The sequence below is a fragment of the Erythrolamprus reginae genome, chromosome 4, assembly GCF_031021105.1.
Source record: "Erythrolamprus reginae isolate rEryReg1 chromosome 4, rEryReg1.hap1, whole genome shotgun sequence".
Classification (NCBI taxonomy): Eukaryota; Metazoa; Chordata; class Lepidosauria; order Squamata; family Dipsadidae; genus Erythrolamprus; species Erythrolamprus reginae.
In genome coordinates this window covers 21818243-21830299 of record NC_091953.1, presented here as the reverse complement: position 1 = coordinate 21830299, position 12057 = coordinate 21818243, and the positions used below count along the sequence as shown (strand labels likewise).

Below are 12057 nucleotides of genomic sequence, written 5' to 3'. Positions count from 1 at the left end.
GTCACTCATGTCTTCTTGGTCAGAGGAGCCTTCATCAGCAGATTCCACCGGGGGCAAAACAGGCCTGCAGCATGTGGATGTCTCCCCCACATCCACAGTCCTTGGGGCAGGAGCTGGGCCAGAGCTAACCACAACAGGGGCTATTAACGAGAAGCCCGGCATAACATTCTCCGTTTCTCTTCCTTCCCTATTTTTCATTCCATGCTCATTTCCCATCTTCCCTTCTTTTTTTAGTTTTTAGTTTGTTTTGCTAGCCCTCTGCCAGTGAAAACAAGGCTTGCCTCCCTCCAAACCCCGTTTTCACCCTGCCCAAGCTCCATTTTTGTTGGCAGAGGCACTGTGGGCTGGTTCTTTGCTACTTCCAAGCCGGTCCCATGGGCCAGATCTAAGCATCCTGCGGGTCAAATCTGGATTGCAGGCCTTGAGTTTGATACCCCTGACCTATCTGCATCAGACAAACCATGATAAAAAAAATTAATAATTAAGGGATGGCAGGTGCAGGTAGAAAATGGTGTCTTGTGAATGCTTGCACGCCATGCAAAAGTGGCCATAGTATTAATAGAGCTCTAAACATTTACAAATGTTTATGAACCTTCTTGATCCATTTTATCAAAAAAAAAAAAGCAGAAGGAACAGCCCATGTTGGTAAACATTTTATGCAGGGGTCCCCAAACTTTTTACACAGGGGGCCAGTTCACTGTCCCTCGGACTGTTGGAGGGCCAGACTATTAAAAAAACCTATGAACAAATCCCTATGCACACTGCACATACCTTGCTTTAAAGTAAAAAACAAAATGGGAATGTATTATTTAGAGGGGGGAGAAGGTCTGAAATTCATAAATGTTTATGTTTTGTTTTTAATTTTCTTTTGTTGACATCTGATTGGCTATACAAGGTTTTCTTGGCTTATGAAAAATGTATAAAGAAAGAAGGAAGCACTTTGGCATAATGGTTAATAAGTTAGAAATATAATTGGTGTTGCACTTTTTGAAGGAACATTAATTAAAAGAAAATGAATGTAACTGGATGACAAAATTAGAAAAAAAAACTTTTGCAACTTTTTTGATTATTGATATTAGTTACTAACAAAATACTGCATTTTATTCATGGAAAATTAGATGGTACACTGTGTTGTTTGAATGCATGTTGAGAGAAAAATTAAAAAAAATTACCCCCCCCCAAAAAAGACCTTCCTTCCTCTGTCCCTCCATTCATTTCATTCTTCCTTCCCTCCTTCATTCCTATCCACTTCTCCTCCCCTCCCTCTCTTTCCCTTTTCTTTCTTTCTCTCTCTCTTTTCCCTGTGCTCGTCACTCACCGGCGGGCCGTATAAATGGCCCCAGAGGGCCGCATGTGGCCCGCGGGCCGTAGTTTGGGGACCGCTGGTTTTATGGGGCGGCATACAAATCTAAATAATAAATAAATAAATAAATAAATGGCTCTCGAAGGATTTGAAAGTATCACGCACTTAGTTTTGTGGCCGTTATTAATCTGCCGAGTCTTCTTTTGAGGAGGAGCAAATTAAATTTTATTTTTTTTTAAAAAAAAAATTAAGACAGTAAAACTGGAATAAACAAACAAAATTTTAAGAAACAAAGTGGAAAAAGACAGCATAGCATTAAATAAACAAATACAATTATATACAGAAAGTTAACTACACATCGGCAGCAAATTCTGATCATTTTTACTGCAAAGAACAACTTTCTCGTCGAAGAGATGTGCCAGGCAATACTCACACATTGCAATCCACACACATTGCATTTCTGATAACCTAAGACACCACTGCCTCCCATGAGACGTATTCATTCTGTGCCCATTTATCGCAATTATCCTAACCATGGAACACTACTGCGGTGTATACATTGTGCTAAGCCAAAACCAAGCAACCCCCATTATGGATTATTGTGCTTTGTGAATCTATAAATTATTCTGCATCAGGACTAACCATGGCTACTAAAATCGGTTTGTCTAAAAATCTGAAATTATGAGTTAACAAACTTTTCCAATCAGATTTAAATCTTCTGTTTTGGTTAAAGCCAAGTGAGGGTGAGAGGGAAGATTGCATTACTTTTATTACTGACTAAACTTACATAGAAACTTACATAGTTTTCTAGAGTCAGAAATGACTATTTTTAGGATCTTTACCTTTTTAAACGTACATGTTTCACTTTAATGGGATTCACACCTTTTAAACTTGACAGGTTTTTTTCCTCTTTGAAATGTAATTCATACCTAAAGTACAGTTAGGGTTCTGTTAATATAGCTATACGCAATGCTATATTTCATTGGAAGAAATACATTTTGTCTGTGGGTGCAGACAAAAGTTATACACCTTTTTTGTTTTACATCCACACACAAGAGAAACTCTTTAAACAAGGTTATAGGATTATTGTGTATGTAAACTCAAACAGCTGCCATTTTGTTATTCTCATAAATACAATATGATCACTTTAAAGGAGACCATCTGGTTTAACCCGATCAAGGCAGTAACACATGGAGCCTGTAATCCAGATTAAAGAGTCGTATGTGGCAGGGATTAAAATGGGACTTGTACACACGCTTGGTAACTATTGGTAACCATGCATGTTGCACTAAATAGTGAAATTCTGCAAACATGTTTATTTCTCAAAACAAATCCAGAACCGCAACTGAAGGAGAATTGAGCACAAGATGGATTAAAATCCCTCCATTAAAAAATAAATTTAAGACACATCTGAGCTTCTTGTGAAAAAGTTAAAAAAAAAAAAAAAGTCCCTGAGCTCCAAGTTAAGGTCAGCTGTACATGTTTGAACTGTTTCTTTTTGTTTAGTATCTTATCAAAATAGTTTGAGTTTTGGCCTGAATACCTTTCAAAAACTTGAAGATTGTTATTGCCATCTAAAGAAAATGTTTGAGATCAAAGTCTAGATCAGTGTATCTCTACCGTGGGAACTTCAAGACGTGTGGATTTCCAACATGGATGGATGAGGAATGCTGGGAGTTGAAGTCCACACAACTTAAAAGGGTTGAACAACACTGGTCCAACATTGATCCTTGCTAATTAAGGAAGCATATTTTGCTTGCCTATATAACCAGTGTTTGGAATCGGTCCACTATCAAGATCCATGGACTTTTGGGGCCATGGAAAGCACTAAAAACATTTGATGCTTGAAGGATAAATCTGTACGCTACAATAGATTTGCGATCCATGTTTTTTAGGAAGGCAAGGAGAACATTTTCAAGTAAAAAGTTAAATTGTCAGGCCTTTCCCACCTCCCAGTTATGTGGGTAGGAGGGTGAATTTCAATAGTAGTACCTCTAGATACGAGCTGCTCCACATGCGAGTATTTCAAGATACGAGCCACGAGGGGAGAGAAATTTCTGTTACAGTTCCAAGCTCAAATTCGGGATACGAGCTGAGCGTCCACTAGGTGGCGCAAGAATCCTTGCTTTTGGTTATCTCGGAGGGGAAAAACAAAGTCTAAAGCAATTTGTTCCAGATACGAGTTTGCTCGAGATACAAGCTCCCTTCTGGAACGAATTATGCTCGTATCTAGGGGTACTACTGTATTATACCATTAAATTAACTGTTTCAGCCTGTAGTTTTTCTTTTTAGTAATTCATTGGATGTGATAAAATACTGCAGTGGAAAATAATACATGTTAGCTATTTTTCTATGAGTGCTAAAGAAACATAACTTTTAATGCCTACGGTAAGAATGGAATCAGGGTAATAAAAGAACTGCAGGGGGAAAAAAGATAAACAGCACATTTCTAGTATGGATCTTAACAAGCACATTTTTTCAATATATAATCTTGAAGATTATTTTAGCATGCTATTGTCAATACAGCTAACATTTAAGTCTCCATGCAGAGTAAAAACATGAGTTATGTGCTTTTTGATTTAACGTTGTTCAGCTATGATTTTGTGTTAAACGCTACGACTGACCTTTAAAACCCCTGCATAGATACTAGATTTTGAGTTCCACAATAACTTCCAAAAGTTATCTATATTTAGCTTATTCCGGTTTCAACGAGGTTGCTTTTTCCCAAACGTTGCATGCTTTTGGAATAAAATGGCATCCTTGAAATGACAAATGGCTATCACTGAAACCACACATGTACACACACAAATAAGCATGTGACCCATTGCTTTGTAATCTGCACCACCAATCAATTTTGTTATTTTTTGTTTAAAGTACAGTGGTACCTCGGTTCTCGACCACAATTCATTCCAGAACTGTGGTCGAGAACCGATTTGGTCAAGTACCAAATTAATTTATCCCATAGGAAATAATGGAAATGGATTTAATTGGTTCCCAGCCCTTGTTGACTCGCTGGGAACCAATTAAATCTATTTTCTTTATTTCCTATAGGATAAAAAATCTGAGGAGCTCTATAAGCGCTCCAAGCTGCAGGAAAGGTGGGGGCGGCTGCAATCCCGGCAGCTTCGGGGGGCTCCTTTCCTCAGTGCTTCGTCTTGTTACCTGTAGGCAGCTGCACCAGCTTTCTCCTTCCCGGCGGCGGCAACGGCAGCAGCTTCCCTTCGAGTAACAACAGCGCCGGGAACGTCACGTAATGAAGGGAAGCTGCTGGAGCGGCGGCAACTGCTGAGATGGGTCCGGCGGCTTCCCTTCATCACGTGACGTTCCCAGCGCTGTTGCTCCTCAAAGGGAAGCCGCCGCCGTTGCCGCCGCCGGGAAGGAGAAAGTTGGTGCAGCTGCCTACAGGTAACAAGACGAAGCACTGAGGAAAGGAGCCCCCGGAAGCTGCGGGGATTGCAGCCGCCCCCGGCGGTAACATTTCGGATAATGAACAAAATTTTCTGTGGCTGTTCGGTATCCGAATTTTTGTTCGGATACCGAAGGAAATTTTTGCTGAAAATTTTGTTCGGTATCTGAAATGTACGACAACCAAGGCATTCGAGAACCGAGGTACCACTGTACTTCAATTTTGTGGCAAAAGCATTTGCATTAGTAATGCAATGCTCAATTGTGGTGCCCCTCTCCACTTCCAAAGGTCACTACTAATTCTGAATGTGCGGTCACTGTATCTGTTCTATCACTATATTCTGGTTCCAATGAGTGTCAATTTCTACCGGCCACGTTCACTCCAAGGATCTAGCGTCTTTGATGTAAATCTGCCTCTGATTGGTCCACTGTTTATTAAATGATGGACACCAGCAAGATACTTGTTCAAGAATCATCTTTAATGTGAAACTGTTAGCATGCTAAGTATTTCTGCACTGCATTGAAGAAAGCATATATCTAATAGAATATAATCTAAAAATGGGGCCAAGCATCAAGCACATACAATTGTATAATTCTTATATGCAAGTATAGGATTAGACCAGAGGCATCAAGGAAGGATGTTGGTACCCAAAGTCACGATGGATCCCCTTCCTGTTATAAAAGGGACTTTGGTTGCCACCATCACCAGGACTGTTTTGATTCTAATACGCTACTGGTTATGTGCGGTGACTACCACCTTACCCTTTGCACTGAAAAACCCAATCCTTCCAACTCCAGGAATTCTCCACAACTGTACTGCACAGAGCCACAGAGAAGTAATGAGAGGCAAAAAAAAAATACTGTACATCCCCTTTCTGTTTGTGCAAGGCAATTCTGGGCGACTACTTACAAAAGGCAAAATGCAGCTGCATCATTTGTGCTGAACTTGTCGGAATTCTGCAGCAGCCATTCAAATAGCTCACGTCTGCACAAGAAATATTCCAGGTGATGGGGGAGCAATGATTGTAGAGAGTGAAGAGAAATGAATGTATAAGTACATGCAACAAAGTCAGAATTTCATTTACAGAATTGCAGATGTTTTTTTTTTAATGCTGTAATCCAGTGTTTCCCAACCTTGGCCACTTGAAGACATTTGGACTTCAACTCCCAGAATTCCCCAGCCAGCAAATGCTGGCTGGGGAATTCTGGGAGTTGAAGTCCAGATACCTTCAAGTAGTCAAGGTTGGGAAACCCTGCTGTAATCTATTAATGAAGATAACAGTGATTTCCAGCAGTGAATGTCAAATTAAAATTTTCTCCCCCCAAAGAGCTTTCTCGACACCATCTTTTCAATGCTAATTAAACCTGTTTTTATTTCTTCCAATTAAAATTGCTACCTTATACTGCGGTTAGGTTTTATCTGGCTGCTCTATGCTGTTTGTTTTTGTTGCATTTGTTTCATTTATTTTTGCATATGCCTTTCTGTGAATATACTGAGGAAAAGCATAAAGAATATTAACAACATAAGATAGATGTACATTTTGAATTTAAGTTAAAAAAAAAATCACACAAAATTTTGCAGTATGCATCCTATCCAAGAGCAAAATCCAAATGGATACATTTTCCCCTCTTGTGCTCTTATCTAAAATACACTGTATTTGTAAGTTCAAATTCAGAGAGTCACAAGGAAAGATACTAAGATTTTTTTTTTAATAAGAGCAACCCAGAAAAGTAATTTTCACCAGCATTGATTCACATTACAGTACATCAATATTAACAGCATTCTCTTTCTTTCCCTATTTTTGGTACATAAGATGGAACCTCTCTAGATAACCTCATAAGGCATCAGTAACTAAGAGTAAAAAAACCTATTAGTTTACAATTCATTTTAAAAAATCGGAAATACACAGCAAGTCCTAAGCTTTAGTAGTGCTATCCATACACAACTACCTGATTTCAGAACCCATTTAAAAGCCCCAACTCTTTCAAGGAAGCTCCGCAACAGTGATGTTGTGCAATATGGATGTTGCGCAATATGGATGTTGCTTACTATGACCATCCTTCCCCACCCGCCCACCCACCCCCGAATATTACACATGGCACATTCTCATTCAAATTTTGCAATGTAAAAAGTTACAAACATACCTAACCAAATAAATAATAATTAAAAACGAATGTGTTTGTTAAGTATCCTAAAACCACTATGCAGAATAATGGCCGTCTTCGCTCACAGATTATATACATGGTAATACCCAGCAAAGGGTACACTGCTACAAAACATGTTAAAACAAAGAGTAAACTTGAAATGTTTTATTTTCTTCCGTAATAAAAATCTAGCAGCTTGACTAGCTAATGCTGTTGTGTTTTCCTTGGATTTGTGAAATGTTTAATCTATGTCTTCATCCAGTTCATAATTGTCTTTATCATAAATATCTTTTACTAAAAGAACCCGTACAAGCATATTTTCCAAAGTATTGCGGTCCACTGAAGTGGAAGTATACCAAATAGGACTCTCCGAAGATACAGGGCAAGCTGGCTGCAAATAGAACACGTCCATTCTCTGATTGAGATTCGACGGACTGAAAGGAACAAAACAAGAGCAAAATTAATAAGGGGCACATATTATTTTAAATACATGGTCATGGTAATCTCAAGTTTAAAGCAGGGGTGTCTTTTTAAAAATATATATACAGTGAACCCTCGATCATCGCGAGGGTTCCGTTCCAGGACCCCACGCGATGATCGATTTTTAGCGAAGTAGCGGTGCGGAAGTAAAAACACCATCTGCGCGTGCGCAGATGGTGTTTTTGCTTCCACTGCCGCCCGCCCTTCGCCCGCCCACCCCGTTGCTCGCGCCTAGGGTGCGCGCGCGCTTGGGGACTCCCTAGCTCCGCTTCCCAGCTGGGGAGTGGAGCTGGGATGTCCCCAAGCGCGCGCGCTTTCCCCAGCAACGCGCGCGCGGTGGGGACTCCCTAGATCCGCTTCCCAGCTGGGGAGCGGAGCTGGGATGTCCCCAAGCGCGTGCGCTTTCCCCAGCAACGCGCGCGCGGTGGGGACTCCCTAGCTCCGCTTCCCAGCTGGGGAGCGGAGCTGGGATGTCCCCAAGCGCGCGCGCTTTCCCCAGCAACGCGCGCGCGGTGGGGACTCCCTAGATCCGCTTCCCAGCTGGGGAGCAGAGCTGGAATGTCCCCAAGCGCGCGCGCTTTCCCCAGCAACGCGCGCGCGGTGGGGACTCCCTAGCTCCGCTTCCCAGCTGGGGAGCGGAGCTGGGATGTCCCCAAGCGCGCGGGCACCGCCCGCCCGCCCACGCTGTTGCTGGGGCCGCTTCCCAGCTGGGGAGCGGAGCTGGGGTGTCCCAGGGAAGCCTCTGGGGGAAGGGGGAAGACCCAGGGAAGCCTCTGCCCGGCGGGGAAACTCCACCATCTACGCATGCGTGGAAGGGCACGCATGCGCAGATGGTGGAGTTTACTTCCGGGTTGAAAACTCGCGAAATAGCCCTTTCGCGATACTTGAGGACGCGAAACTCGAGGGTTCACTGTATATATATTTTTATTAAATTTTTATTACAACAAACAAAAATAAAAATTACTTAAAGAAAACATGCCCAACCCCAATAAAAACCCCACCACCATTTAGGGGATTAAATTATTTGCAATAAGTTTCAATTTCTTCCTTGGCTCCGGTTTACATTTCTTTATGTACAAAAAGTGATTGGAATTTATTTTTCACATTGTCGTCATAAATTCTACTTAAGATATAATTTTTCACCTTATTCCATCGTGCCATCAGCTTCTCCAATTTATTTTCATCAAAGTTATTTAATCTTATTTCCCTAATTTCAAAGTGGATGTGGTCCACCATGTACCAGTACCAATTCTGGATTGTCCATTTATTGCTATCCTTCCACCCTAATACCACTACTGCTTGAGCGCTTTCCAAAGCTGCTGTTTTGATTTCTTTAAATTCTCGTAATTCCCCATATTTAACTAGTGTTGCTAATTCTTTTGTGATTATCCAATTAATGTTTAGCATATTGTTAATTTCATTCTGTACTTCCTTCCAAAATTTTTGAACTTCAACGCATTCCCAGAGCATATGCATAAAATCTCCTTTTATTTGGCAACCATGCCAGCAATTTCCTTTTCCTTTCCTCTGGAAGTGTGCTAGTTTTACTGGCGTAAAGTACCATTTATGTAAAATTTTCCTTCTCATCTCTCTAATTCTTGTGTTCTTTATCTTATATATATTTTCTACTACTTCTTCCATCTCGTTAAGTTTAAAGCAGGGGTGTCGAACTCAAGGCCCACGGGCCAGATCCAGGACAGGCCCAGGGTGCCTCTGGCAGCCAAAACAGGGTGTGGTGAGGGGACATGTGCTGTGCCCCATTTTCAGCCTGGATGGCCTCCTGAAGCATTCTGTCGGCCTAAACGGGGCACGTGGGGCCACTATGCACCATTTTGGCTGACAAAGTGGTGTAGGAGGCCGTCCAGGCTCAAAATGGGATGTGAAGGATCTCATGTGGCCCTCTCCGCCTCCATTTGGGCAGGCAGGGTGCTGCCGTCTTCCTCCTCCCCTTATACTACTCTGCCCCAGCCTGCTGATGGAGGAGAACTGCAGCGCTGATCTGGCCCTTGAAGAAATCCAGTTTGACACCCCTGGTTTAAAGCATAATATAAAATAGGTTAAAGCAAAAGGAATATTTATTTAGCAGACAACAACTATTGACTTTTGAATATCAATGAAATATTCATACAATCTGGATTTCTTTTACCACTCTGGTGTTGAAGGGGATACAAAGTGCGGTAGGTCCTTGCTTAACGACCCTAATTGGTCATGACCTTTAAAGCCCTACATGGCATTGGACCAGAATATCTCCGGAACCGCCTGCTACCGCACGAATCCCAGCGGCCGATAAGGTCCCACAGAGTTGGCCTTCTCCGGGTCCCGTCGACTAAACAATGTCGTCTGGCGGGCCCCAGGGGAAGAGCCTTCTCTGTGGCGGCCCCGGCCCTCTGGAATCAACTCCCCCCGGAGATTAGAACTGCTCCCACCCTCCTTGTCTTCCGTAAACTACTTAAGACCCACCTATACCGTCAGGCATGGCGGATCTGAGACACCTTTCCCCAGGCTTATTATAATTTATGTTTGGTATGTATGAGCTGTTTGGTTTTTAATTATGATAGGGTTTTTAGTTTTTTTTAAATATTATATTTGTGCCTGTATAACATTGTTTTTATCGTTGTTGTGAGCCGCCCCGAGTCTTCGGAGAGGGGCGGCATACAAATCTAATGAATTATTATCATTATTATTATTATTAATTCGGACTAGAATTTTCATTACTAAGTGGTAACGTCTTTAGATAAAATGTTAGCTTTAAGTATAACTTCACCCAACTGTTTAAGTGATGACAATTTTGGTAGTCCTGGTTGCAATTGTTAGGTCAGGATTGCACTATTATTAGGCTAGGATCTCATGCTGCTCTGGCAAAAGTGGTCCAGTTAAGGAGCCAAGAAAAACCAAAGATAGGATCCTGGGACCTCAGTAATGGTGGCTGTTGAGATGGACATACAAGCTGGATGTGAGATGCATATCATCAAAGGCAGGAACTGAGGGATGGGAGCAGCGATGGGCTACGAGCCGGAACGCTAAATTGCGCTCGCTGCCGCGGCTCATAAGTTCTTGCGGGACCAGCGGGACTTTGCTGCTGCACCTGGGGAGGTAGCAAAATTGCGCCCATGTTTCAGCGAGGCTTTATCTGCAACTCCGTGTGCAATTTTGCTACCTTCACGGGTACAGCAGCAAAATCGCGCTGGTCCCACAAGAAATTACAACCCACAACAATGAGCGCAATTTAGCGTTCCGGCTCGTAGCCCACCACTGGGTGGGAGGGAAGGTGGACCAAGGGTATACGCTACCCTGGAACTTTGGAAGGAGAATGTGTTAGGATAAGTAGGACAGTGGAAAGGGAAGATGCTGGGAGGATAGGGAGAACAGTATTGAGAGCTGCTATAGCGCTGAAGGGGTGATGTACTATAGCTTTACCCTTCTTGCCAAGTCTGGATTTTGTTTGCTCCAAAACCTGGAGGATATGAGCCGGGGTGGCGCAGCAGCTAGAGTGCTGTACTGCAGGCCACTGAAGCTGACTGTAGATCTGAAGGTCAGCGGTTCAAATCTCATCACCGGCTCAAGGTTGACTCAGCCTTCCATCCTTCCAAAGTGGGTAAAATGAGGACCCGGATTGTGGGGGCAATAGCCTAGCTCTGTTAAAAAGTGCTATTGCTAACATGTTGTAAGCCGCCCTGAGTCTAAGGAGAAGGGCGGCATAAAAATCGAATACATAAATAAATAAATAAATTTTAAGTTTTGGCCTGTTAAGCATGAAAGAGCTGCTAAGCATGAAAAGATAACTAGATGTGCAAACATTTCGGATACTTTGTAAATAGGTTTGTTTAATACAATATATAAGGAGATAAGATCATTTAGCAGAATTATCGCTGAATGTGAATGATGTTTTAAAATTAATATGTAGTTTTACTGTATCTTTCCTTTGGAATGTTTTTGAGTGCCCATTGATAAAAATTGTAAAACCCAATGAAAAAAAAAGTCCACATATAGACACAGATACAATTGAAATCTTTTTTTTAAGAAAAATACCTCCTAGATAAATAGCATTCAAACATTTTCACAGGACATCTAGAAGGATCTGCGATGTTTTCCATTTGTTCAAATACTGGCTCATCGTCTTCGTGCTTCCTTTTTCCAGTAGTAATTTTATCTTCTTTTTAAAAAAAGGAAAATAGTACAATATGATTTTTGTTATTGGTTTTATTTTACAAATAGACATATTATATCACCAAGGGACTGAATTAAAAACAAAAACAACAGCTATAATGCGGTGGCGTTGCAATAGCTGTCTTACCTGAAAGGGAGATTCAGGAATATTTTTTCAGTAATGTATCATTTTTTTCAGTTAAGTATATGTTTTCAGCAACTTCTAGACAGATTAACACTATGGGCCCACACTAACAACATGATGTTCAATGTCGACAAGAGCAAAGTCCTTCACCTTGGTAAAAAAAAACTAGACACTCATACAGCCTGGGAGAAACCCCACTTAGCAGAAGTGACTGCGAAAGAGATCTTGGAGTCTTGGTGGATAATCAACTAAACATGAGCCAGCAATGGGCACAGCGGCCAAAAAAGCCAACACTATCCTAAGCTGCATCAACAGGGGGATACACTCCAAGACCAGGGAAGTATTAATACCACTCTACTACGCCCTGGTCAGACCACATCTGGAGTGCTGCATCCAGTTCTGGTCACCACACTTCAAAAGAGACATTGAAACT

General features: G+C 41.8%; 1 protein-coding gene across 2 annotated transcripts in view; it reads right to left on the bottom strand.

The window, feature by feature from the left end:
- Positions 1-7008: 7008 nt before the first annotated feature.
- The window catches only part of ZMYM2 (zinc finger MYM-type containing 2), a 111352-nt gene continuing 106303 nt past the window's right edge, over positions 7009-12057 (bottom strand). For both annotated transcript variants that reach the window (XM_070749798.1, XM_070749799.1), the window contains 2 exons: positions 11363-11486; positions 7009-7287 (listed from right to left, as the gene is read on the bottom strand). In XM_070749798.1, coding sequence (XP_070605899.1) covers positions 7095-7287; positions 11363-11486 — 317 coding nt within the window. In that variant the 3' untranslated portion in view covers positions 7009-7094. The remainder of the gene's footprint in view (positions 7288-11362; positions 11487-12057) is intronic.